General features: G+C 33.5%; 1 protein-coding gene across 3 annotated transcripts in view; it reads left to right on the top strand.

The window, feature by feature from the left end:
• LOC129755942 (zwei Ig domain protein zig-8-like) overlaps positions 1–18,669 on the top strand; it is a 123,573-nt gene extending 104,904 nt beyond the window's left edge. For all 3 annotated transcript variants that reach the window (XM_055752654.1, XM_055752656.1, XM_055752655.1), the window contains 4 exons: positions 5,397–5,607; positions 17,719–17,821; positions 17,961–18,148; positions 18,264–18,669. In XM_055752654.1, coding sequence (XP_055608629.1) covers positions 5,397–5,607; positions 17,719–17,821; positions 17,961–18,148; positions 18,264–18,499 — 738 coding nt within the window. In that variant the 3' untranslated portion in view covers positions 18,500–18,669. The remainder of the gene's footprint in view (positions 1–5,396; positions 5,608–17,718; positions 17,822–17,960; positions 18,149–18,263) is intronic.
• Positions 18,670–27,450: the final 8,781 nt, after the last annotated feature.

Raw genomic sequence — 27,450 nt, 5'->3', positions numbered from 1 at the left:
TGAGATCATGATTGTGTTGTATTGTGATACAAATTGACTCTGAATAAAGGTATGGATTCTGAGTTTTAAGACAACAATTGAAATAATGGGTCCGCTATCTTCTGCATTTCTTATTCCATTATAAAATTTCCACGCTGATATTCTTGCATCTTGATTTTCAAGCTCAACTCAAGTTCTTGATTTTGCACTTAAACTCCAGTGAGGATAATTTATATTGAAAGAGTGTACTCGAAAAAAAACTATACTTTTCTTTATATTTCATTTTGATTGGACCGCTCTATGACGACTCTCAAAGGCCTTTTTATTGATTTTTTTTTTAATTTAATAATTTTAAGTTAAAATATGTATCAATATTCCTGGAAACTCTTAAAAATATCAAAAAAAAAAAAATTAAATGAAATTTTTAACTAAAGATCAACATTTCAGAAGACATCAAGTAGTTTTGGACTAAGCGAAAATAGTTAAAGAACTCTTTGTTTATACTTTTCAATATCTTTTCTATGAGGATATATGAGAAATCAAAAAACTAATCAAACGCATTTGCAAGTTTTTTTCTAAGATTTATTTATTTTCACTTCAAACATTTTTTTCAACAAAGAACCTTGAAAATGAAACATTCAGAAATTTCTAACTTATTTCTTAAACATTTCGAGAAAATACAGTGTCAATTATCTGCTAAGGCCTTATAAAAAATACAGAGTCATTTATTGACTTAAGCCTTATAAAGCCTTACTGATGCACACATTTTAATTTTCTATACAAGATTAACCCTATCACAAAACCTCAAAGCATAAATAAACCATAAAATAACGAACATCCTTTTGTGCAATTTTTGTGATTTAATGTAAATCTTTACTTTTTTTATGTAATTAAACAGTAATATTTAATACCTGACAGTATTGTAATTTCCAATTTGAAAAGGTTGACGAATATGATCACAAAATATCGAAAATACCAAACCGTTTAGAAAAGTAGTGAATAGTTCTCGACATTATGATTTTCTTCTGCTACCTTTCCATTAATTTTATAAGAAACAAGCTGACTCGGTGTGCTTTGCTACACCTTCTAAAGTAAATGAAATTTGCGAAAGTTATTTGAATTTTGATTTTTTGGTGGATATTATTTTGAATCAATTTTAGTTTTAAATAATCAGAACTGAAGCTGGATATTTGAATTTCAATGCAAAAATGATCAGTTAATCTTTTTTTGTGAAACTTGATTTTTAAATTTGTTTCTCAAGATCTCAACCATTTCCGGCTTCCAAAGTGAGGAGAGCTCATAAACGACAATAAAATATTGTTATTATCTTAATTTTGTCATCTAAATACCTCATTTAGCGCCGTAATTGGTTTGAAAAGTGTACGAGGTAATCCGAATGAAATATGAAAAAAAACTTGTGTCTATTCCGACTCTGTCTTGAATAAAGAGGAGGTTTCAAATTATTGGTTCTCAAACAACCTTCCTCATAAAAGATGGTCCCTTTTGATTGATAAATGCTCAATTTGTGCCAAAATTGTTTCCTCGTACGCTCCCCCTCTACTTGAAGGAGGTAGATGTTTCTAATAATTATACCCATTTTTCGTTCCTAAAAACCTTCTCATATAAAATTTTGTTCCAATGATTGATAAGTTGTAAAGCGATAAAACAAAAAAAAATAAGGAACCAAATCCTTCCCTCTCCTATTTTATCGGCAAGGCGGAAGGGTTTTTAACAATCATAGAAACATATCTCATACTTTCCCATGCCAAATTTGATTCCATTCGCTTGATTTATTCTCAAGTTATGGCATCCGAATTAGGGCTCTTCTCCCTTTCTTTTTTATCATTGAAAGGAGGGAGACGTACCAAAAATCAAATGAAATCTTTTTTAAACGCAAATATCCTGTCATGGCAGATTTGGATCCATTTGCTTTCTTAAATATGCTATAAATATTATATGGAAACCCCACTCCCCATTTCCTATCTTCCCTATGGAAGAAGGGAAGGGTCTCAAATTATCATAGAAATATTTCTCGTATTCAGATACTAACTCATACCAAATTTGGGTCTATTTGCTTGAATAGTTGAGTTATGTAAAGAGGAAGCCCCCCTTCCTCATCCTATCTCTCCACCGGAAGGGGGGAGGATACCAAAGATTCAGGGAAAACATTATACACGCCCCCTCTCCCTTCCTATTTCCTCACTGGAAAGAGGGAAGGGTCTCAAATACACATAGAAATATTCTTCGTACCCAAATACCCTATCATGCCAAATTTGGTACCATTTGCATGATCAGTGCTCGATTTGTGCAAATATTTGTTTTTTGTTTGGAAGACCCCCTCCTTATCAGGGGGGAGGGTTTCGAACCATAATAGAAACCTTACCTGGCCTCCAATACCCCCACCTGAAAAAGTAAAACTTACTTGAAATCCCTGTAACTTTTTTCAAGTGCGTCAAAATTATTTTAATCTTTCTACAAAGTTATTCTTCACGTTAAAATCTTTACGGTCCAGGATTTGTGTTGTTCTGCAGTATTGTCAGATTACGATTACGATTTTTTTTTTGAATATTTTTACTTTTTCCATACAAATTCTTTGATTTTGAGGGAAGCCTTGGAGTTATCCGAATGAGCTATACCTATGCCATGATTGTTTTATCATTAATTGGGTCCAGACTGGGGATGGAAGCAAGGTTTCAAGTAAGTATGAAAATAAGCGCCACCCTAACCCTCATGCCTCAGTCTATGTACATGAGACTTGTTTACTTTTCGGCTTTTTTTGTGAACTCAATGTGTCTTCCAGGGATTGACCCTTATCCATTTTCAAAAACTCTAGCCAAATTTGAGCTCATTTGAGAAAGTTTCCTATGTGTTCAAGGAGTTTTAATGAAGAAAATTTTCGTAAATATGATCAAGCAATAGCTTTCTTTACATGCAAATATTTTAATGTTTTGATCTTTTTTCTATCATTGCTGATTTTTAACTACCAGCTCGTAAGTAAATTTACTTTAAAAGTTGGTAGGCTGAAATTTTATTCTGAGTTTGATTTGATCGATTATTTGAAACAGATCCATCTACATAGATACTTGTATCACTATAGCATCACTTTAGCATTAAACTGCTACAAAAATGACATTTATCCCCATTTTTTTTTCGATGCCTTTTGGTCACAAACCATCAGAATAAAATTTGAGATGAGTTGATTGATTCCTAAATAAGCGCAACGCGTTTCAATTTTGTATGGAAGATAAAATTTTTGCTTATTATATCATTCAGAAAATTCAAATAAGCTTAAAATGAAGTTTATATTTAGTAAATGGTTTTGCCTATTCTATAGCTATATCTTTGGTTAATAATATGAAAACAAGCTAAATATTTCAAGAAAAAAGTTATAACTATTTCAAAATAAAAAATCTGAATTCAATGAAAATTGTTTTAAAATAGCAGGTTTTGCTTTCAAATCTCAAGTAACGTTTTTGTAGAGGTTAAATAAGTCAACAAATTCAGTTGCAGTTTTTTGAGATATTTATTTTCATCCCAACAGCCTTAAAATGAGCAGTCAAAAACGTAAAAGTTTAAAATATATATTTAAAAAAAAAACATTTTTTCATAAAATTGAATAGTTTGACTGGGGCAGAAGTTAGGCTTCAGGATTTTTACATGAAATTTACTGCATGAATCAAGAAATATTTAAAATTGAATTAAATTTTTTTAAGAACATTTAATACATCTCTGGCTATTTTTGATAGATAAATTTTGTTATGCCGTACAAATTTCCATACAAAATTAAAACTCATTGCACTAATTCAGGGCTGAATGGATCGCTTTCGAAATTTGTATTACAATTTGTGGTAGTAAAAATAATCAGAAAAAATTAAGAGAATTGAAAATATGTATAAATTTGAAATTTTTTGCAGCGGTCTATTTTTTATTGCATTCATCATTTTATATTAACAATAATGGCTTTTCAGAACACTTTCATCGAAAATTTCAAAAAAAGGCAACTTTTTCACTATAATTCTTCGCGCATCTTGCAAAAATACTCAAATCAGTTAAAATTTGGCCAAAGTACTTAAAAATTATTGTAGTTCAATCTTTGTAAGTCCCATTGTGATCATCGGAAAAGCCAAAAGTGAACAAATTTAATGTACATAGTTTTCCAAGTTTCCTTCAAACATTGACACAATTGGTCTGAACTAGAATTGTCTTAGGAATTTTCTTTTTCTTCAACTTCATCAAAATCTTTGAAAGACTGTTTCTTATCCCTCAAAGGAATCACTCCAAACACTAAGAATGCCCTAGTTATTGGTTGACATCATAATTGAGCGATTTGAAGCAAGTAAGGAAGGCAATTCTCCTCGGTTGAGAGGCTTAACAACACTCATACGTCCATCAAACAAGTTCGTCGATTAGGTTAGGTTAGGTACGGAGTTACATTCCGTCACAATGTCGAATCACATCGTTAAAAAATCGTTAAACGGGCCAAAACAATAAATACAATATTAAAAGGGGAGGCCGGCATCCGAGAGGGGACACCTTGTTGAATTTGCTCTCTAACAATTTTCAGCCAACCAGCCAGGTGTTGAGTGATCCCACTTGTCGGAACATTTACCTTCCAAAATGGCAGAAATGTCGGCGGATGTGTATGTGTGCGACGTCTTTTTCCTCCTACACAGGTTAGGGGTTGTTGTTTTTTCTTCTTATCTTTTTAAAGACGCCCCACCGAAGCAAGGGGGCTTGAAATATTTCATCGCCCTCGTTAAAACAAACCATTCGGAACTGTTAAGTTAAGTAGACGTTGAAGTTGGAGGCTAATATTCTGCAGACAGATGGCTGAAATGGGAGAGAGAGAGAAGGCAGAAGGTAGATTAAAATTTACGCACTCTCTGTCACACATACACATTGCATTCTGTGGGATGTCTGTCTGTCAGATGGAAGTATGCCATCTTCCACATCGTTGCTTGCTGCTGCTGCTGCTAAGTAAGACAGTAAGCTGACATCTTGTTCTTGAGTCCTGATGGGTCCGGTTTGGCCTATTGTGTGTCCTCGAGGAATGAACCTTTCTTCTACTTATACTCTACGCGATGACTTGCAGCTTTAATTGTGTGCCAGGACTCGTGTCGTCAAGCTGCGGAACAATTACTCGCCACCCCGTATGATGGCGTTTGCCTGGCGTTTTTATTTCTCCAAGATTATGACTCCGGTCGTAAAAGCAGAGGCACAAGAAGTAATAGGCCATCAAATCTACTTAATTCAATCTACCGTTTAGGAAGTGGCTCCTGGTGACTACAGGAACTTTTCTAGACCTGGGAAAATCTGGGAAAATATTTCCGGGGTTTCTTTTTCACTTAGAATGAACGTTAGAAGGTAAAACAGAAATAATTGCCATGGGTTTCCTTTTTTTTTCTTCAACTACACAGGTTTCCTGGATGAGGAAGCGGGATCTGCACATTCTGACTTCCGGGACCCACACCTATACCGGGGATCAGCGCTTCTCGGTGCACCATATGCCCGATACCGAGGATTGGGATCTGAGAATTGCATACGCTCAACCGCGGGACAGTGGCATCTACGAGTGTCAGGTCAACACCGAACCGAAGATCAATCTGGCCGTGAATTTGCATGTGACGGGTGAGTGAGAATATCAATTTTGTAAAAAAAGCTAAATTCAAGTGTTTCGAGGCTTTTTATCAATGGAACCATGTAGAATTATCAAAAATGAAGTTGCAACTAGTAACGACTTTTGTTAAAAAAAAGGTTTTAAATTTAATCTCTTATAGAACAATATCGAACTTTATTACTACTTTTATGACGAGCTTGTGGACACCCGCCAGCTGGAATAGACATAGGGTTAGTTGCCCTACTTTGGACCCATTAAGCGGTGGTTTTTAAATAATCATGTTTTTCACATTAATGGGTGGGAGGTTTGTATTTTTCAGAAAACTTATTCATAGTTCATGACCTTATCTGAATGTTTCGATGAGAATTTTCAACTAAGGTTTCGCCGTTAATGAAAGATTTGCAAAGATATGGATGATCAGAATTTCCATCTTTGAACCTACTGTTCCTATTTTGGTACTGAACTGGTACCTTCATTGGACCTAGAACTAAAACATTCAATGAAAAGCATGATTTTTCGAATATAAATAAACAAATTCATTTAAAATGTTACCTTTAATCATATATTATCTTAAAAAAGTATTACAGCTTTTTAACGATCAAAAGCATAAGAATTTCTGTTATGAATATCTCATACACTTTCAATCCCCGTCAGCTCTATCAGCAACAGCTGAACACTGAAATTTTTTTGTTTATATTTTCTTATAGTTTATTTGCTTAAAGCTGACAAAAATGTTAGCAATGCTCAATATTGGTTCTGAATTTTGCCTCAATTAAAAATTCGCAGCTTTGTTGATTTGTTGGGATTAAAACAAAGTTTTGATAATGTCAGGTCTAAAAATGGAACATCAAAGTCGAAAGTCTCCTATTTTTGGAACCCTTACAAATTTTCCGAGTTTTCCATTGATTTTCTTTAATTTTAGGAAAAATAAATAATATTGTTCATATTCTTCACAGTGAAGGTAATTTTCCTTTAAACTTTGGCTTAGCCAGTAAAAAAACGTGATTTTTCCTTATTCACTCTAATTTCTCAAAACGCACCCCACTAGTTGAGCAGTCTGATTCACCACTTTTGTGAAGGTATATTTTCAAAATCGTTGAAAATTTTACCAGAAACACTTTTTATGGCACCGGTATGGTAGGGTTCAGGAAGACTAAGAGTTCATTATGTACATTGGAGTATCATTATACTTTGCTAGCAAAGTGAATTATTTACAATTTTCGGCATTTTAGGACTAAAGTAGGCTCTAAGTCCAAAGTAGGAGCACTCACCCTACATAATTTGAACTTTATTCATATTGAGTGTGATATCGCCCGTGTTATAAACATGTAACTGGACACAATCTGGCAAGTACTTTTGGAAGATTTTAGCGTCGATAAAGCGGTCTCGAACTTTTATAATCATCTTTGGGACGTTCTACGCATTTGTAGAGAGTAAAAGGATGAAAAAAATAGAATAAATCAATTTTATTTGTGACAATCAATGAAAAGACTGAAAGTCTGAACAAACTTTGAGTCGAACAATATAAAGATACTTTAAACATTTGACTGATCGAAACAGAAAAACTTATCACTGTTTTGCTCATAGTTCCGATAAATAAAGGAATCTCCAAGTTAAAAAAGTTGAGATCAAGCTTACTACAAAATGGCGCGATTTAGCCTTCGTGATAAGTGTTTTTTTTTTAAAAGACATACACCGTCTTAGCCGATTTAGGCTTTACAGACTGAATAAATGACGTGGACAACTTAAGATTAACATTTAACACCCAGTACCGAGATGGGAATCGAACCCATTCCATCAGTGGAACAGCGATTACCGCCTTACCACGCTAACCACTCGACCACCGAGACGTACTGTGTTAAATTGGTCTTATGTCTAAGCACTATTTCAAATGAACAGTATAAACACAATTTTTTTCACTTTTATACTCTCTTTAATCTTCTTTTACAGTAGATCAATAAAAAATAAGATTTCAGTCAATCGTAGGCAAGTGATCGAGTTTGTGATCGATGACTGATAAGCGATGATTTTGGGCACTACTTCCAGTCTTTTACAAAGTTTTCAATAAAATCTGCAGACTTCACATGTTTTGTTAAATACAATTTGATATGATCCCAAAAAATTTCAATCGGGCTCGCTTGAGGACAGGATGAGAAGGCGGATTCATCTCATTCGGTTCGATCTGGACTTTGTTAGCGCCATCTTTTCTTTTGAGTAGTGAACTGATGCCAAATCCGCCCAAACAGTATAGGATAATGAGGATATTTGCTTCCTTAGCTCTATCTCGAAATTGAAATGCCTTACGTTAATCAAATAATCTAGGAAAATTTGAAAAATTTAACAAAATAACAAACCAGTTATCCAGGGCCGGATTAAGCCATTGGGGGGCCCGGGGCAATTTTTCTCGGGGGGGTATGATTCGTTTTTTTTTTAATGTTACCTCAGAGAATACAAAACCTTCAAAATGTGTAAAGAAACTTCAAATGAGTTATGTATACTATCTTCAAAAAGCCATGTTGTCTGTGTAGAAGATAGTTTATGTTATCTTCAAAAAAAAAAAAAAAATAAAAAATCTTGTGCATACAATGCGAATGAGTCAAGAAATTTCTCATAAATGATAGCTCTGATTTGAGTTGCAAAACGCAAAATTTAATTATCATTTTTTTAATACCCTTATCACCAACTAAAATCCTGTGGTTTAGGACCGGATGGATATTTTAAATGATTTTCATTTCATCATTGATCGTCTTGTTTATGCTTCATCCAGAAATATTTACTGAATTACAAATGGGATGTATCATGAAGATTTGAAACATAGAATACAAAAAATACACAAAATAATTAAATCCAAATTTTGTAGAAACAGATATAAGAGTTTAAGAATTCAAAACTTAAAATCAGGTTATATTAAGAACCAAAATTCATTGTCTCAAATCCAAATCATATTTTCAAAAGGTAGTTTTGAGAAACAAAATATGGAATCAATTGAAAAAAGGAGATTCAAAATTTCAATCAGAGCCAAAGCAGAGATTACACCAAAAGTTATTAACACTTGTATATCTTTTATTTGTAAATTCTTTATTTGAAACGGATTAAACTATTAGGCTTTAACGAGCCAAACTCGTTTTGTTTGATAATAATTGGGTGCTTATATCTTATTCATGTTTGTAATAAAAAAGAAGATCGATAGGGAAATATGGAAAAAATTGAGTTATTATATGTACTTGGTTTGAAAAATTTTACAAAATGTGACAAAATTTATAACTTTAAAATTTTCCCACGCGAAAAAATAAAATAAAAATAGTAATTCAAATATGTCAATCACTCTTCATTTTTCTAAGAAATTGTTTTCTAAAATGTACGTTATGGGTTCACTTGATCCCTCAAGTCCAAAAAGATATATTTTTCTTCTGAATGGTTGTTGATCATTGCAAAGAACGAAATAATTAATACTTATTCAATGACTTATATTTGTCAAATAATTACCTACTAAAAATGACTCACAAAAGTGATTTCATCCTTAAATTAGAAAATTATACCTTTAAGTATCCAATAAATTAAGGGTAATAGACAATCTTCTAGAATTATTTTTTTCTGACACTTATATACTGTGAAATAAAAACTAATACATTTGGCCAAAAAGTCAATGGAATTTTTATCTTTACATATTGCATGATATTTGCCAAAGCTTAGGGCACCCTGATTAACCTTCCACGCCGTTCGGTGTAGATTCATTGTTTAGAAAATTTATTCTTGTTTTTTTTTATCAATTTAACTTCAGTTCCAGACTACTTCGCCGAACATTTGGATTCTGATCAGAACGGAAAAAATTCCCGGATAAATGTTATCTCAGAATTCCCATATTTTCTAACAAAAAATTTAATCGTAATTTTCGTACCTGGCTGTTATGATGCGCGCATTTCTCATTTTGATATCGTGATTTTTTGAAAATTTTCATCAAACCTGCCCTATTTTTATTTACCAATGATAGATTAAAATCTTTACAATCAATTGATATGCTTTTTATGAGGATTTCGAAAATTTGAAGCAACGTTTTTTCTATTTGACTAAAGATGTTGGACTTCAACCAGATTTAAAACGTTTGGTGGCAAGCAAGTGAACAGCTTCAAGCATCCACCGGGAGAATTTTAATCGAACGAAGTCCATGGCTTTCCCGGTCGTGCTCCCTTTTTTTTATTTGTTTCGATTATAGTCGTTTTAACATCTTTATGTTATTCACGACTTATATCAACGTTCCAGTTGGCGGAAAGTTATTGAAAAATTTATCGAACTCACGGATATCGGCTCAGGATGCAACGAACTTGCCAACTGAGCTATATCTCACAGAAAAGTTTAGATAAGTTAGGAAGCTTTTGGAAAGCTTTTGAAAACGGTCATACATTTGTCCTACCTACAAACCGTCAAACATTTACCTGGCATCGCGGATAGTAGACTGAAGGAATCGCCCGCATGGATACGTAGGGTGGGTTTGCTAAAGGAAGGCTGATTTTGAGAGCATGACTGGGAGAGCCATGAATTTTTCGATCCGAGATCGCCCGGTGGGTTGTCAGGTACATGAAGTTGTTGACTCGCTTGCTACAAAACGTTTGAAAATCTGGTCGCTTTCCAACATCTTTTAGTAAATTCGGAAAACGTTGTTATAATTTTTCGAAAAACCTCATAAAATTTCAATCGATTGTAGAGATTTTAATCAATCATTGAGTATATAAAAAGGAAGAAGATTTGATGAAAATGTTCGAGAAATTACGATAACAAACAGAGAAATGCGGCATCATATCAGCTTGGTACGAAAACTTCGATTTTTTTTTGTTTTGATTCTCGTATTACGAATAAAAGTAAAATTTGAGATACTATGTGATAACAGTGAAAATAATGATCATGTTATCAAAATAAAACTTTAATTTTTGTATTGAGAATCGGTTAAATTAGAAATGAGCTGCTAAGAAAAAATGTAACCTCTTTTAAAATGTGTTTTTTTTACCAGTAACTTCAGGATTGCGGCCAAAATCCCAATGTGACTCTTGAATTTGTTGAACATGATGGAAAAGATTTATTTTACATAATTTCATAACTAATAACATAATTTAAATACGCCAAAGTACTCAGCAGATATGGCAATTTTAATATTAAGTCTTTTTTCGGAGGTCTTCAGCTTAAAGCTTTCTGTAGGTCATCTGCTAGGTCAATTTGATTTTAATTTGATAAATTCATAATCTTGAATAAATAACCTGAACAATGAATCTAAAATCATAAATATCTAACGAGATATGTAACCAGGGGAGTTAAACTAGTTTCGATCGAAAAAAAATTATTTAAAATTTTTCGAACGCCTTGGGAAGGTTAAGGGATCAAGTCTCCTTTAACTTTCAAAAAGTCACAAGTTGTTAGTACCACGAAAAAGCTTCTAGTTCAAATACAGGTTCATGTATCTATCTTGAATTTTTCCTAAAAAGATGTGAAGAATGCTAAAAAAGGAATCAAGTATCCCCATTCTCCCCTACTGGGTGATCAAACTGCGGTTTATGGAGATCTATGGATTTCCTCGTAGAACTACGAATTTTAAGCCTATCTACGGATCTACGGATCGATGCTCCAAATCTACGAGTTTTCTGCATTTCCTACGGATTTTCATTTTCTACGGATTTTCGAAAAAAAAAAATAGGAACTATGGGGATGACGAAAATTCTACCTGGCAACTAAAAAAATGGTCAACAATTTTCATTCTTCCAAAATCATCCAAAACATTTTTCGTCAAACCTACGGATCTTGCAATCTGGCATCGCTGAGCTGTAATAATTGAGTCGGTGTCTCCGAGAGAATGCCACACTAGAATATGGCTAGCCAAACCATTAACTTTTTACAAATTTTTTCGATAAAAATTGATGTCTTGATGAGAAGTCAATACTTTGCCTATCCCAAACAGTGTAGTATTGGTCACGCGGGAATGTTTTGTCACCGATGATAATACTCACCGATTTCCCACAAAGCAATCGGTCATATAATTTAGGAGTTTTTGGTTTGACTAAAGCGGCTTGTTTTCGACTCGGCTTCAGCTTCTTCGGTTTCTTATATGTCTTTAGATTGAGACCTAATTTTAGCTTGGAACGATTGACAGTCCTGAGAGGGGATCCACGTTTTTGGCCACAACCCGAACTGAGGCAGTTTTCTTACTGGTATAAGCATGCATGACTTTCCGGTCCAAAGTTTTGTTCACCGGACCAGGTGCCCGCCCAATTTTGTTTTTGCCTACAAAGTTGCTTTCCTCTCCATACTTCCGAATCGAATTTCAGACTGCTTTAATGCTCCCTTCTTCAATTTTCGCCAACTGACTCAGCGACATGTTGGGGATTGCACACCATTTGTGCACGATATTTTTGAGTTGTACTGTACAATTGCTTCTCATTTTCACGAAAATTATGAAAAGTCGAGCATACGATACACAGGATTATAAGTTAAACTGTGAACAACAAAACCCAGCTGAAATCAGTTATTTAAACATCATCCGGAATGATCAGGGTTGTATCAAAATCGTGCTTAGACTTTTTGGGATACCATATTGTAGTGACCGGACGACACATTTTTCTTAAACTGAGCACATTTTACGTGTTATCCTGCATCGAAGTTCCCTTCGCGTCCTTTCATTCCAAAGTTATTGTCTCAACTGGTCTGTTCTTTCAACGAATTAACACACACCAGCACTTCTTCTCCACAACGGTTTATCGTTGCTCTCGTTTCACGAACAACACGCTTTCCACACACTTATGTGATAACACTTACGAAGTACGTCGATTTAAACGTTGATATATGAGGCCCTTGGAACCAAAGGGGTATAAGTGCATGAAAGCTTATTTCGAGAAAACACGCTTTAAAGTTTCGGTGTTTGGCAATTTTTCATATATTTTCCGAAAATTTGTACTTTGCTTTGGAACCCAAAGGTATATAAATTTTTTTCTAAAAATCTGGAAACATCATGAAATATAGTTTGAATTATGGAGAATCGTTTGGCATCATTAACTCAAAATTGACCACTTTGTTACTTATACCCCTTCGGCTCTGAGGGCCTCATATGTAATATTAATTAAAATAGACACTGATTTCACATTTTATTATCTTATCAGTGCTAGACCCTACACATATAAACTAACTAACTTGGGCTTTTTTCAGCAAAATCTTGGCTCTGATTGAAAATTGGTTTCAAATTCTTCGGATACTAACCGATTTGGTTCCGAAAGATTCGGAGAACCATAATGACGCCAACAACCATGGAGATTTGATCCGGAAGATCCGGAGAACCAAAGTGGAGCGTTAAGTATTCGATATTTGCTATATGGTTACAGAAGATCCGGAAAACCAAAGAGAAGCAACCTGGTTGAGGAAAATCCGGAGAACCATAGTAGCGCTAGCAATCAGCAATTATTTGAGCGACTTGGTTCCGGAAGATCCAGAGGACAAAACGAAGCGATGGATTTTTTATTTTCGTTTTTTAGATTCCAGAAGATTCGAAGAATCAACAATCTGGAACCAAAACCTCAAAAGATCTAACATCTGGTCACAGTGGTAGAAACCCAACAAGAATAAACAAATCTGGAACCAAAGTGACGCCAACAACCTGGAGATTTTGAGTGACTTGGTCCCAGAGGATTCGGGAACTTAATTGCAGCGACCTCCGGAAGATCCGGAGAACCATAGTGACGCCACCAATCTGAAATTGTTAACGACTTGGATCAGGATGATCCGGAGGACCAAATTGAAGCAATGAATTTTCGATTTTGAAATCCTTTACATGAGCGATTGTTTTTTTTTTTGAAGATCCAAAGAACCAAGGCAATGGAGCTTGGCGATGAGCTTTAGATTTTGTTGATTTGGTTTCAGAGCACCTTAGTTGAACCGGAATATTGAATTCTTATGAGCGACTTGGTTGCTGGAAGCACAGAGACTGGAAGGTTCGGAAAACCAAGATATGAAAAAATGTCAAATTTAAAACCTTCTAGTGACACCAAAATCCGAATATTTAGAGCGGTTTGTTTCCAGAAGATACTAAAAAAGATACTACCTTTAGTTTTTAAGCGTTCCAGGAGGACCAGAAAATCTAAAATGACGCCAAAATCCTTCATGTTAGCAATTCTGATCCGAAAGATTCGAAGGACGAACGCGATGAATTATCGATTTTGCTATTTGGTACCGAAAGAGCACAATGACAATAAAAACTCAACTCTAACTGCCTCGAGTAGCACACTAGTGAAGTAGACAGATTGACAAGACTATATAGGGTTGTGGTTTGATTACGATTCTCACTCTCCGACTGCATTTTAAACTTATTTTCCCAGTTTCGAGGATGAATTATACAAAAGAAATAAAATCCCATAAAATGTTTTTCCAAATCAACTAATCAAATAGACAAAATGTTATTTGATAACAGAGATACGCATGGAATAAAAATGCATGTTTTAGAAGACTGAACCCAAATTTTTGGCCGTTACACCATACTGCGTGGTGATCCCAAACTTTTGGACGATAACTTCAGTTGCTGTTTTATTTATTGAGTTAAGTTCATTGTAAACTTTTAGCCAAAATTTAACAAATGCGTTTTGATAAGTATTTAAAAGGATGGACGGCAACTCGAATTTTGAAATTTTGTTCACCCCATCCTGAGATGATTGGGTTTGAATTTTAAGTGCAGTTTTCGGAAAATGTCTCAAATCTAAGCTAAGTTTAACCCTCCAAAGCTGTTCGGGTCAATATGACCCGATGCGCACATTTCAAACCTCTTTATCATCATTCCAATATACTGAAGAACTGGGAATTTTGACAGACCAAGTATGTTCTATGAAAATAATGATCAAATTAGCGACAAAAAATTAAAATTTGAGTTTTGAAAATCGGTTCATTGGGAAATGAAATACAGCTAAGCAAAGCCAAAATTGGATGTCGTTTTTTTAAAGCAGGTTTTTTTTCTACCGGAAGATCTGAGCTAGCGGTCAAAACTTTCATTGGACCACTACATATCTATAAATTGTCGGATAGATGGATTCTTGACGATTTCAAACATCATTGAATCACTCAAATACAGAAAAGCTGTCAGAAGTTATGAGTATTTTAAAAATAAAATTGATTTTCCAGACTTTTTACTTTCTGAACAAGTTTCTGATAACCTGGTAAAACATATCGACTTTATTTTAAAATGTTAAATAAGGAGAATAAATTACCTACACAATGAATATAATATTATTAAAATCGATTAACATTTACAGCCAGGAGAACGAAATCAAACAACAACTCAAATTTCCCCGAAACGGATATTTAGCGAACGGCTTTGGAAGGTTAAGTAAAGTATACTTAACACATAGTTTTTGTCAAAAACATACAATGATGGTACTGCTCACTATCTTTTGAATGAAATAAAAAAAAATTCAATGTCATAAGATGGCTAAGATATGGTTGATCATAATTTTCTTGTTTTGAAGGGTTTATCTCAAACTTTTGGCAGGCAGTATTTATACTAGAAACACCCAGAAACTTAAAAATGTGAAAATTTTACAAAATAAGCTTTTCTTGATATCGTTTAAATATTCTATTTGTTTTTCTGTCAAAATAGTCTTAGTAATTTTTTGGCTCTTTGAACGGCTTTTTGGATTTATAAGACAGTACTCGCTCGTTAATCGGACACTGGTGAGACTGAAGGGTACGCTTGACTACCAAAAACGTTCGATTACCGAGGGGTTTTTGACAGAAACATGCTATTGGTCAAAAGTTTTTATTGAAAATACTTTATCGCAATAATTGATGTACTATTGAAAGTTGAATACAACTAAATCACATGAGCTTTAAAAGCTACAAACATCTAAAATCAAATATTTGAAAACAACAGTATTGCCTGATACCAAGCCCAGCACGAGAAACCACAGATTAATGAACAGTAAAGCGTCCGATTGGTGAATCATTTAAAAAAAACATGAGTGTTTGGAATTATTTCGAGAAAACGTCCGATTTTTGAGAAAAAATGGCTTTGGACTCAGCTCCAAAAACGTCCGATTACCCAGCGCGCACTGTATAACCAATGAGTAACAATATTAAGAGCCCGATGAACATGAGTAGAGAAAATTGCAACAATTATATCGCACCACATCATTCATCCAAAACTTCGAGTTGATACGAGAACCAAACAAATGATAAAAAAAAACTCCTAACATTATTGTATGTTCTCTTTATAAAAAACTAGCTGATCCCGTACGAACTTCGTTTCACTTTAAATCATTGGTACGTCAAAATGAGTTTAGAAAATGAATTCGAAACTTTCTTTCGACAATTTTGGGGAAAAAATTCAACAGTGTTTAAAGTCGCTACTATTACTATTACTTGAAATTCAAATTAAACAGTTGATAAGCTTTTTATTAAAATTTATGTGAGAGTGTTTTCTTCTCGATCGATTGCAAAATCTAGACATTATGGCAGAAACATGTACTATTTGTTTATGTGCACGACTCTTCACACTTAAATTGGTATCAATTAACTGCTTCCAACAAAATTATTGCACAAAACACTGAACATTTGATGAAATCCTCTTTTTCTGTCCCATGACCCGAAATTCGATAATTGAAACCAATTTTACGTTCCTCAAAACTCCCTTGTGCCATTTTTTCTTTTGAAATTATACGTAAAATAACGTCAGGAGCTTGAAAACAGTGAACAGTGATTATAGACGCCCCTTTCGCCTAGTCAATTGCTCATAGTTTATAACCCTCATCTGAACATTTTCATCTCAATCCGATGCATGATCACGACAATATCGCGAAAACAGTGAGCATCTAACATGGACGGCCTTTTTTTGACCACGATTCAAAACTTGACACCTGAAATCAATTATCTTTTCTGTTAAAGTCCCATGTGTCAATTTTCATTACATTTCTATGCTCAATCAAGAGAATATCGTGAAAATAGTGAACAGATAATAACCCCTTTTGCCGACCCCTGAGTCAAGATTTGAAACCTGAAAGCAAAAGAGCGTCCCTGAAAACTCCTATGCGGCAATTTTCATCTCAATCCAATGTAGAATAACGTCAATATCGCAAAAACATTGAAGTTGGGTATGAACGACTCCTTCAGCCGACTTCTGATCCGCAATTCGAAACTTGAAATCGATTGCTCGTCCCTCAAAACACTCATGTGCTAATTTTCATCGCAATACGATCTATAATAACGCCAATATCGCAAAAATATTAATCAGTAGATATGGACGACCCCTTTGGCCGACCTCAAACCCTAAATTTGATAACTTTAATCGATTGCTCATCTCTTAAAACACTCATGTGCAAATTTTCATCACAATCCGATGTATAATAACGCCAATATCGCAAAAACATAAATCAGTGGATACGGACGACCCCTTTGGCCAACCCCTGACCCTAAATTTGATAACTGTAATCGATTGCTCGTCTCTTAAAACACTCATGTGCAAATTTTCATCACAATACGATGTATAATAACGCCAATATCGCCAAAACATTAAACAGTGGATATGGACGACCCCTTTGGCCGACCCCTGACCCTTAATTTGATAACTGTAATCGATTGCTCGTCTCTGAAAACACTCATGTGCAAATTTTCATCACAATCCGACGAAAAATAACGTCAATAACGTGAAAACAATATTTGTCTTGTATGGACGACCCCCTTCAGAAGGGGTCGTCCAAAAATCTAAAAACATTTTTCATCATTCCTGGTCCTAATGAGCATCCATGCCAAATTTCAGATCTCTAGCTCTTAAGACGGCTGAGTCTATAGAGGCAAACAAACAAACAAACAAACAAACAAACAAACAAACAAACAAACATACAGATAATTGCTTTTTATATATATAGATGTGTGAAACTTATCATAACTTTACGTTTTGAGTGCATTGCTCCCATATCGAAAAAAAAAATCGTTCCTTAATGCAAGCTTCTTTTAAACATGAGAGACATTAGAGGAACATGAGAAGCCTCGAAATAATGTAAATCAAGCACTAACTGTTGCAACGCAACACCCCAGCCAAGCCTATTCGCCCAAAATCCTTACTGATCCAATTAATCTGACTTCATGTCATTCCATTCTATCATTGACAGCCGCCCGGGCAAAAATCCTTGGATCCCAGGAGGCTCACGTTCGCAAAGGCAGCACCATTTCGCTGTCATGCGTGGTGAATTTCCACGCCCCATCAATCACATGGTAAGCATAAGAGAGACCTCTCGGCATTGACGAACGGAAGCATTCCCGGAATTGTGTATTTCAGTGATATGATTGACCCCTTGCTTACAACCCCCGTCTTTTTTTTCTTTTTCCTTTTTTACTCTTTCTGTGAATGAAGGTACCACGGAACAGCGATTGTAAACTTTGATTCGGCCCGCGGTGGCATCAGTCTGGAAACGGAGAAAACCGAAGCCGGAACCAGCAGTCGACTGTTGCTGACCAAGGCAACGGTGGCCGATTCCGGGAACTACACCTGCGTTCCATCCGGGGCCATTCCAGCCAGCGTCCAGGTCTACGTGCTGCATGGTGAGTGAATTTTATGACAACTAGCGAAATTGATACAAAAATGACACAAGAATGACATATTTAAAAAATTGGTTCAAGAAATACTTATGTCCTAAATGTGCATCTTTCCTCTCAGGTGAACATCCGGCGGCAATGCAAACTAGTGGAAAAGCAGTTGCGGATCCAAGCTCGGTGCTGCTGCTCATTACTCTCGGCCTGACGGCACTGCTGACGAAATTGATCTCCAAGATCAATGACGATCAATCAACGATCCGAACAACGAGCGATCCGACGACAATGACAATTCACGAAACGGTTAGTGAGCAGCAACGACGATTGACGATAAGAGAAATAGAATCATACTGCAGGTGATCTTGTACATAATCAATCTGGAGTAGCAGGATGCAAAATATAAGAAGAATATATTAAAGCAAAAGTGAAAAAAAAACAGAATACAGAATAATAATAAGAGTAAACGCGAAATATGCGGTAGATGATTGATTGTAAATTTTAAGATGAATAAATTAATGTTTTAAAAACTCTATTGTACTGTTTTCAAAATTTGACCAAAAGAATCATTAAAAAAAAGAATGTTCATCATGTGAGCACTGTGGGCAGGTGAGTACAACATTTGTTCTGAAAAGGTAGTTTTTTTTTATCAAATAAACTAGTATGCCAAACACTTCTGCAACTGCAAATTTGAACAAAATCATCACAGATAAAAATATGAACAAATCCTGTTCGGCATTGGAAACATTCGATTTTGACAATTTTGACAATTTTGACAATTTTGACAATTTTGACAATTTTGACAATTTTGACAATTTTGACAATTTTGACAATTTTGACAATTTTGACAATTTTGACAATTTTGACAATTTTGACAATTTAGACAATTTAGACAATTTTGACAATTTTGACAATTTTGACAATTTTGACAATTTTGACAATTTTGACAATTTTGACAATTTTGACAATTTTCACAATTTTGACAATTTTGACAATTTTGACAATTTTGACAATTTTGACAATTTTGACAATTTTGACAATTTTGACAATTTTGACAATTTTGACAATTTTGACAATTTTGACAATTTTGACAATTTTGACAATTTTGACAATTTTAACAGTTTTGAAAATTTTTACAATTTTGACAATTTTTACAATTTTGACAATTTTTACAATTTGGACAATTTTGACAATTTTTACATTTTTTACATTTTTCACATTTTTTACATTTTTTACAATTTTGACAATTTTTACAATTTTTACAATTTTGACAAGTTTTACAATTTGTACAATTTTTACAATTTTTACAATTTTTACAATTTTTACAATTTTTATAATTTTTACAATTTTTACAATTTTAACCATTTTGACAGTTTTGACAATTTTGACAATTTCGTCAATTTCAACTATTTTGGCAAATTGGATAAATTGAACAATTTTGGCATTTTTGTCATTTTTGTCATTTTTGTCATTTTTGTCATTTTTGTCATTTTTGTCATTTTTGTCATTTTTGTCATTTTTGTCATTTTTGTCATTTTTGTCATTTTTGTCATTTTTGTCATTTTTGTCATTTTTGTCATTTTTGTCATTTTTGTCATTTTTGTCATTTTTGTCATTTTTGTCATTTTTGTCATTTTTGTCATTTTTGTCATTTTTGTCATTTTTGTCATTTTTGTCATTTTTGTCATTTTTGTCATTTTTGTCATTTTTGTCATTTTTGTCATTTTAGTCATTTTAGTCATTTTAGTCATTTTTGTCATTTTTGTCATTTTTGTCATTTTTGTCATTTTTGTCATTTTTGTCATTTTTGTCATTTTTGTCATTTTTGTCATTTTTGTCATTTTTGTCATTTTTGTCATTTTTGTCATTTTTGTCATTTTTGTCATTTTTGTCATTTTTGTCATTTTTGTCATTTTTGTCATTTTTGTCATTTTTGTCATTTTTGTCATTTTTGTCATTTTTGTCATTTTTGTCATTTTTGTCATTTTTGTCATTTTTGTCATTTTTGTCATTTTTGTCATTTTTGTCATTTTTGTCATTTTTTTCATTTTTGTCATTTTTGTCATTTTTGTCATTTTTGTCATTTTTGTCATTTTTGTCATTTTTGTCATTTTTGTCATTTTTGTCATTTTTGTCATTTTTGTCATTTTTGTCATTTTTGTCATTTTTGTCATTTTTGTCATTTTTGTCATTTTTGTCATTTTTGTCATTTTTGTCATTTTTGTCATTTTTGTCATTTTTGTCATTTTTGTCATTTTTGTCATTTTTGTCATTTTTGTCATTTTTGTCATTTTTGTCATTTTTGTCATTTTTGTCATTTTTGTCATTTTTGTCATTTTTGTCATTTTTGTCATTTTTGTCATTTTTGTCATTTTTGTCATTTTTGTCATTTTTGTCATTTTTGTCATTTTTGTCATTTTTGTCATTTTTGTCATTTTTTTCATTTTTGTCATTTTTGTCATTTTTGTCATTTTTGTCATTTTTGTCATTTTTGTCATTTTTGTCATTTTTGTCATTTTTGTCATTTTTGTCATTTTTGTCATTTTTGTCATTTTTGTCATTTTTGTCATTTTTGTCGTTTTTGTCATTTTTGTGATTTTTATCGTTTTTGTTATTTTAGAATTCAATAACAGCAATTCATTATGTCAATTTTGTTTTTACAATGCTTGGGTTTTGAGTATGAATTTCATTTTCACAAGCTGTTTAATTCTCATTTATATGGTTGAAAGATAGGCTGTTGATTATTTCCCAATGGAAGGTAGACAAAAAGAAATCACCATTATGAAAAGTTTTCGACCGGCTGGCGAAACACATTTCCTCAAAGCATAGCTCTCATGACTAGTGAAAACATATTTCACACGAGTTATTTTTCATCCCCGGCACGTCTGTTTTGAAATGTTTGAGTCCACCACTCTAAGACCACCATCAGCCCGGATGCTTTGGGACGGAGATTTTCATCGCCCCATCTTCCCCTATCAACATCAACACCCCGACTGCCACGTGGAAAGTGTATCACTTCTTCAAAGCTTGGCCACGGCGACGAACTAAGCTAGAGAGCAGCGGACGAAACCCATTGGCACGTCATTCTCAATCTTGGCATATTTGAGGAACGACGGCTTCGAGCGTCCAAACAAGGTTCAGCTCCAGTTCCAGGAGCTACGATCTGGGTCCGGGCCGAATGTTTTGCGGTATAAATCAGTTCCGACAAAAGCATTTCCCCGACTCAGCTCGGCCATCGGAGATCTTGGCTGGCCACCCACACACGTCGCTTTCTCTATCCCTCGATGCCCATGTATAATAGTTGAAGAAATGTTGGCGGAAGTGTTGTGCCGATGCCAATATCAACAATTCATGATGTTCGACGGTTGGCTGGTTTTGTTCGTTTGGCCTCGTTCATTCGTTAGCCAAGCCGGGCTTTCCATGAATGAAACCTACCCTCAGCTGAACCTACTCACAGAAGCCGGATGGTTCCTTCGAGCGTGGTTGACTGACTACCGGCAAACATCGAGAGCCAGCTAGCTAGCGAGAGTAGTAGGAGTTCCGGAATAGCCGCAAGGATCCTTCGGACCGAGATCCGGATAAACATCACGACGCGCCACTCACACGCCTGATGGCACCCCTGAGAGAGAATCCAGCAGCGGAAGTCGCCTTAAGTGATTGTTATTCAGCGTAAAATTGAAAATAAATTGATCCTAATGGGAAATGTGACACTATATTTTTCGCTGTAAATGATTGATGATTTCTTTCTCCAAAAGATATTATGAATATGAGCTGAGTATATGTCGATCAAACGCTCACGGAAAAGTTCCATCGAAGTCAATCTTTGATATTGGAGAAAAATTTCCAACCATTCGAAAGAAATGGTAACGTGAGTCGTGACTCAGTTGGCAGTCAGCTAAAGATGGGTGCTTAAGTAACATGTCTACCAATATTGACAACCAATCAAGAGTGGGAGAAACTTGCGTCCAAGATCTTTGGTATTTGAACTTCATCAAATCCAACGATTTGTGGTAATTTAGGAAGCATTTATTTACTTGCCTCAAATGTAAAAATAAGTTCGAGATTGTGTTGTGTTCAACTTTTCGAGATTTTCATAGGAATTTTTAATTCAAAAACATAAGTAATGCTAATATTTATAAACTTAGAAGCCTGATTCAAAAATTAGCAGTAAATTCCAAACTTCACATTTTTCACATACATTTATAAGCATCCCAGATTGCCTGGTTAGTCTGGGCTTGTCCAGATATCCTTATTTTGTACAAAATAAGATAAAAAAAACTTGTTTCATTTATTTTTATTTTTGCATCCAACAACGCAAATTTAAACTTGATTCTATAAAAAAAAAGTTTTATTTTGGAAATTTGGAATGTGATTTAAATGTTGCCTATTTGCTCTAGTAGCTTTCATTCCCTTTTATTTTTTTTCCAAAAAGTAAAACATTGATTTTTCCAGGATTTGATCTGATGTTGCCCGGAAATTTTTGTGAAAAAATGCATGAATTTTACTTGATTTCAAAATAATTACCCTTGCATGGTCCTGATACATGTTGAAACCTTCTGGAATGTTCACTTAAGCAGTTTTTACTTCGAGACGTTGCTATTTTCTAATCGGTTTGTTCCAAATTTCCATACAAATATGAGAGCCAGTTAGCAACCCCCTAAATTTAGCGAAATCCGTTGAATTTTGTGTTTTTACCTTCCAGGCTTTATTTTTGTGAAAAGAAAAAAGTGTATAAAATTAATTAAAATTTATATTTAATATTTATATTTAATATTATTTAATATTATTTATTTATTTAATACTAGCTGATCCCATACGAACTCCGTTTCGCTTTTAACTTGGAATATGTCATGAACAGTTTGTATGAAAGTCAATTGCCAAGCATTTTCTAGATGCAAATCCAAATTCATTGTTAAGTAATAATTGCAAAAATATTGAACGATCACTTTTCATGTCGTCTGCTTCTAAATTTGAAATCAGGAATCAATTGACCGTGTCAAAAGCCCCCGTTTATAAATTTCGGCTCGATCGTTGCTTAACAATGCAATTATTACCAAAAAGTTAAACTCCTTTCAATGGCCATTTATACAATCATTTATATCTGAAATAGGTTGCCCTTCCCTCAAAACTCTCGTGTGCAAATTTTCAAAGCAATCCTTTGCATAATAACGTCAATATTGCTAAAAACAGTGAAAAATTAATTAATATGAATGGCCCTTTCGTCGACCCCTGGAAAAACATGTTGCATCTCGAATCGATTGCTCGTCCCTGAAAACAACCGTGTGCAAATTTTCATCCCTATCCGATGTATAATAACGACGATATTGCAAAAATATAGAAAGGTTATTATGGACGACCCCCTTTGCCGGCCTCTTACACCGAATTTAATACCTGTAATCGATTGCTCGTCCCTCAAAACTCTCGTGTACCAATTTTCATCTGAATCCGATGTTTAATAACGACAATATCGCATGAACAGTGAATACCTTATATAGACGACCCCTCTGGCCGACCTCTGTTTTTAATTTGGTGAAATCAAGTGTTTGTCCCCAATAACTCCTATGTGCAAATTTTCATTTCAATCTGATGCATGAACCCGCCAATATCACTAAGATATTGAAAAGTTAATATGGACGACCCCTTTTGCCGGCCCCTTACACTGAATTTGATAGCTCAAATTGACTGCTTGTCACTCAAAACTGTCGTGTACCAATTTTTATCTGAAAACGATGTATAATAACGTCAATATCGCAAAAACAGCGAACAGTTAATATGGACGACCCCATTGGATGACCCCTCACACAAAATTCAATACCTGAAATCGATTGCTCGTCTTTCAAAACACTCATGTGCAAATTTTCAACACAATCCGACGAAAAGTAACGTCAATATAGCGAAAACAATATTTGTCTTGTATGGACGACCCCCTTCAGAAGGGGTCATCCGAAAATCTGAAAACATTTTTCATCCTTCCTGGTCCTAATGAGCATTCATGCCAAATTTCAGACCTCTAGCTCTTAAGACGGCTGAGTCTATAGAGGACAAACAAACAAACAAACAAACAAACAAACATACAGAAATTGCTTTATATATATATAGATTATTTATTTATTATTTAAAATTAAGGTTGCCAAAATTTGTTTAACACATATCCGGGCTCACTTTTACATATGCAAACTAATTCATTTCAATCACAAGTATAACTAAAGCTTAGTTCTTTTAGAAATGGGACAGTTTCGAATGCCTGTATCTCAAAAACCATTCGTTTGAACGAAATACTTTCTATGAAGAAAAAGAAGGCAATGTTATGATCTTTCATGAAAAAATTTGAAAAAAAATATTTACCGTTTTTTGTTAAAGAAATTTCTACTTTATTCTTGGTATCTCCCATTGGCCGGCGCACACTTTTTTCAGTCATGGTATTGATCAGTTTCTCCAACTTATACTTCTTAAAATCTATATTTTAGGTGGCTTCACCTTCCTTCTTCAATTTCTGATACTTTTTGGTCCAATACTTCCCTGGAAACTGGAAACTGGAAGCATTCTAGTGGATACAGTTGTTTCGAAATGAACAAATTTGATTATTTTTGACCACATTTTTAAACGTTTTTTTTTTCGGTACCGGTTTTACAGCTTAAGAGCTTTGGAACTATCAAAAAATGGTTGTTTGAGGTTGGATTTCAATGAGTCATCATTAGGCAACACTTTCAGCTTATCGGAGAAAATTGTTTTGGACATTTCAGCGATCTACCCTTAGTTTTTCGTTTATTGAAAATTAAAAATGCTGGTATGAGACTTGCATTCCTTGATGATCCTTAACCGTTGTTGCCGATCATCTGCTTCACTCCAATGCTTGATTTGAACTTTGTGGACATTATTGACAGTGTTTGCATACTTATGCACCACAAAAACTCAGTAATTCTTTGAATAATCAACGGTTTTGTCAGCTATCAATTTGATAATGACGAATTTTATAGGAAACTGGGCAAAATTATTTTTTTCTTTTTCTCTTGCATCGTACATATCTCAAAAACGCGTAAATTTTAAATTTTGAAAAAAATAGGTCGAATAGTACTTTTTACAGGCAACAAAATGCTGTTAAAATTTTTAATATCCAATAACTAGTTAACGAGCTATTAGCAAATGAAAGTGTCCCATTTCTAAAAGAACTAAGCTTTATATTAAGCAAGGGTGAAAATGTATGAAAAATTTAGAAAAATTTAGAAAAATTATTAAAAATAAGATTTTCGGTTCAAATAAGGTTTACTTTCTACTCTTGTAAACTAAATTAAAATTAAAGATTTTAGTAAGAACCTTTAAATTTGAAGAATCTTCAATAAATGTATGTAAATAATGTTAAAATTTCCAGCTGTATTTTTATCTGAGGATAAAAAAACAAGTTCCAAAATAATCATTTATTATTTTACAATTCATTCCTGTAATTAAAGTTTTAAAAATTATATCCAGATTTTTTAAAAGAAAAACAAATGCTTTTCAATCAATCCAAATCTTATTTTTTATATGTGATTTTTATCAGGTTTGTGTTTTCAAACTGACTTTGCTTGAATTTAAAATTTCGATTTTAAATCAAAAATCAAAATTATGAAACCGCGATCTCTTTCAATTGGGATCCTTAATGGAATTTTAAAATTCATATTTTAATAGTTATAATAAAACTTAAATTTGAGGTAAATCTTAATACAAACCTTGAATTTTAGTTCCAAGTCTGAATTTTGAATTGTGCAAATTCAAAATCTTAATCTTAAGTTCATATAAGAAATCTTTTGAATTTGAAACCAAAAAGCGAAATTCGTATCAGGACCTTCAACCAGAAATCTTTAATTTGATTTTGAGTTTATGGTTTTCAAATTGAATATTTTTCAATTGATAACCTATGAATTTAAATAAAATTGTGAATGATGAAATTGTTTCACATTTTTCGTTTCTGGACTCATGAAACTTTCTCTTGTTTCAACTCTGCATTTAAATTTAGGATAAAAATTTCGGATCCAATTCTTAAAATGGTTTGAATTTTAAATAATTCCTTCTCATATTCCGCTATTATGACTGAGTTTCGAATATGGAAAATTCATCACATTTTAGATTGAAATGCATGCATATTGAAAATCATGAACATTATACTGGTTTCTTATTAGACATTTTTCAGTAAGTATCTGGGCTGGGCAAATCCAGCAAATTTTCCCAAAAATCCGGTCAATATGCTGGCAAATTTCGGAATTATTCCATTTAAATCTAGAAGAAAAACACATGGAGAACTGTTTTTAATTTGTTCGATACACATCAGCCGATTCAGAGTCATCAATAGAATAAGACTTCCAAAAATTGTTTTTGTTGATTATGACAAAATTTGTTACAAAAAAATATTTGGACGCAAGAATCATCATTCCAAGGACTCAATTGAAATCATCGTTTTATTTTGCAAATAGAGTGAGAAAACCGGGTCAAAATTCGAACAATCAGGTAAGCTTTGTCTAGCTTCATAGGGATTCAATATTTGGGACTCAACTACTTTTGACAAATGAGACTGTTGTTGAATTGTTGTCCTGGAATGATACTTTGAGGTTTTGGAGTCAAGATTGTTACTCTTTAATAATTATGGTAGTTTATCAAATTTTGATTGAGAATTTCAAATTTTATGTTTATTAAAAAAATTAATTGGCATTTATGGACCTCCTACGGACTCCTACGGCCATGCATGATAAAGTATAAGACCGCTGCAAGCTTTGAATGGAAATTTAAAAAATCAAAATTTTTTTTCCTCTCATTTTCTTTTTTTGGGTGGAAATTTAGCACAACGAGTTTAAATTTTGTATGAAAAATTGTGTTGGAAAACAAAATTTTTCATTCAAAAATCACCAGAGCTGTACTGAAAGCTCCTAAAATATAATTTTTGATGACTTAATTTTGCAGTACAATTCATGAGAACAAAGCACAAAACTGACTTGTATGCCTGAAAAGATATTTGATGTTAAGTATACAAATTTTGTTTTATGTTTTAGTGTGTTTTACTGCATATTTAAGCTGTGTAATCGTAGGTTGAGAATAAAAATCTCAAAATATGCTTTCAATAGCCAGGGAATTAATTTATTTCTACAACCTTAGCAAAAACTGATCACGAAATTTTCAAAAGCTCTAGCAAGCAAAATCTGGTATTTTTTTAAACTTTTTGATGGATTTAGATTTTTTATTTTGAAATGGTTGTAACTTTTTTCATTAAATGATTAAATGCTTAGCTGCTTATCATTTTACTAAAAAATCAAGCTTAATAATAGTCAAAACCAATTATTAAAGAC

This window comes from Uranotaenia lowii, chromosome 3 (genome assembly GCF_029784155.1).
Source record: "Uranotaenia lowii strain MFRU-FL chromosome 3, ASM2978415v1, whole genome shotgun sequence".
NCBI lineage: Eukaryota > Metazoa > Arthropoda > Insecta > Diptera > Culicidae > Uranotaenia > Uranotaenia lowii.
The sequence above is the reverse complement of the archived record's forward strand: the minus strand, read 5'-3'. Positions and strand labels throughout refer to the sequence as shown.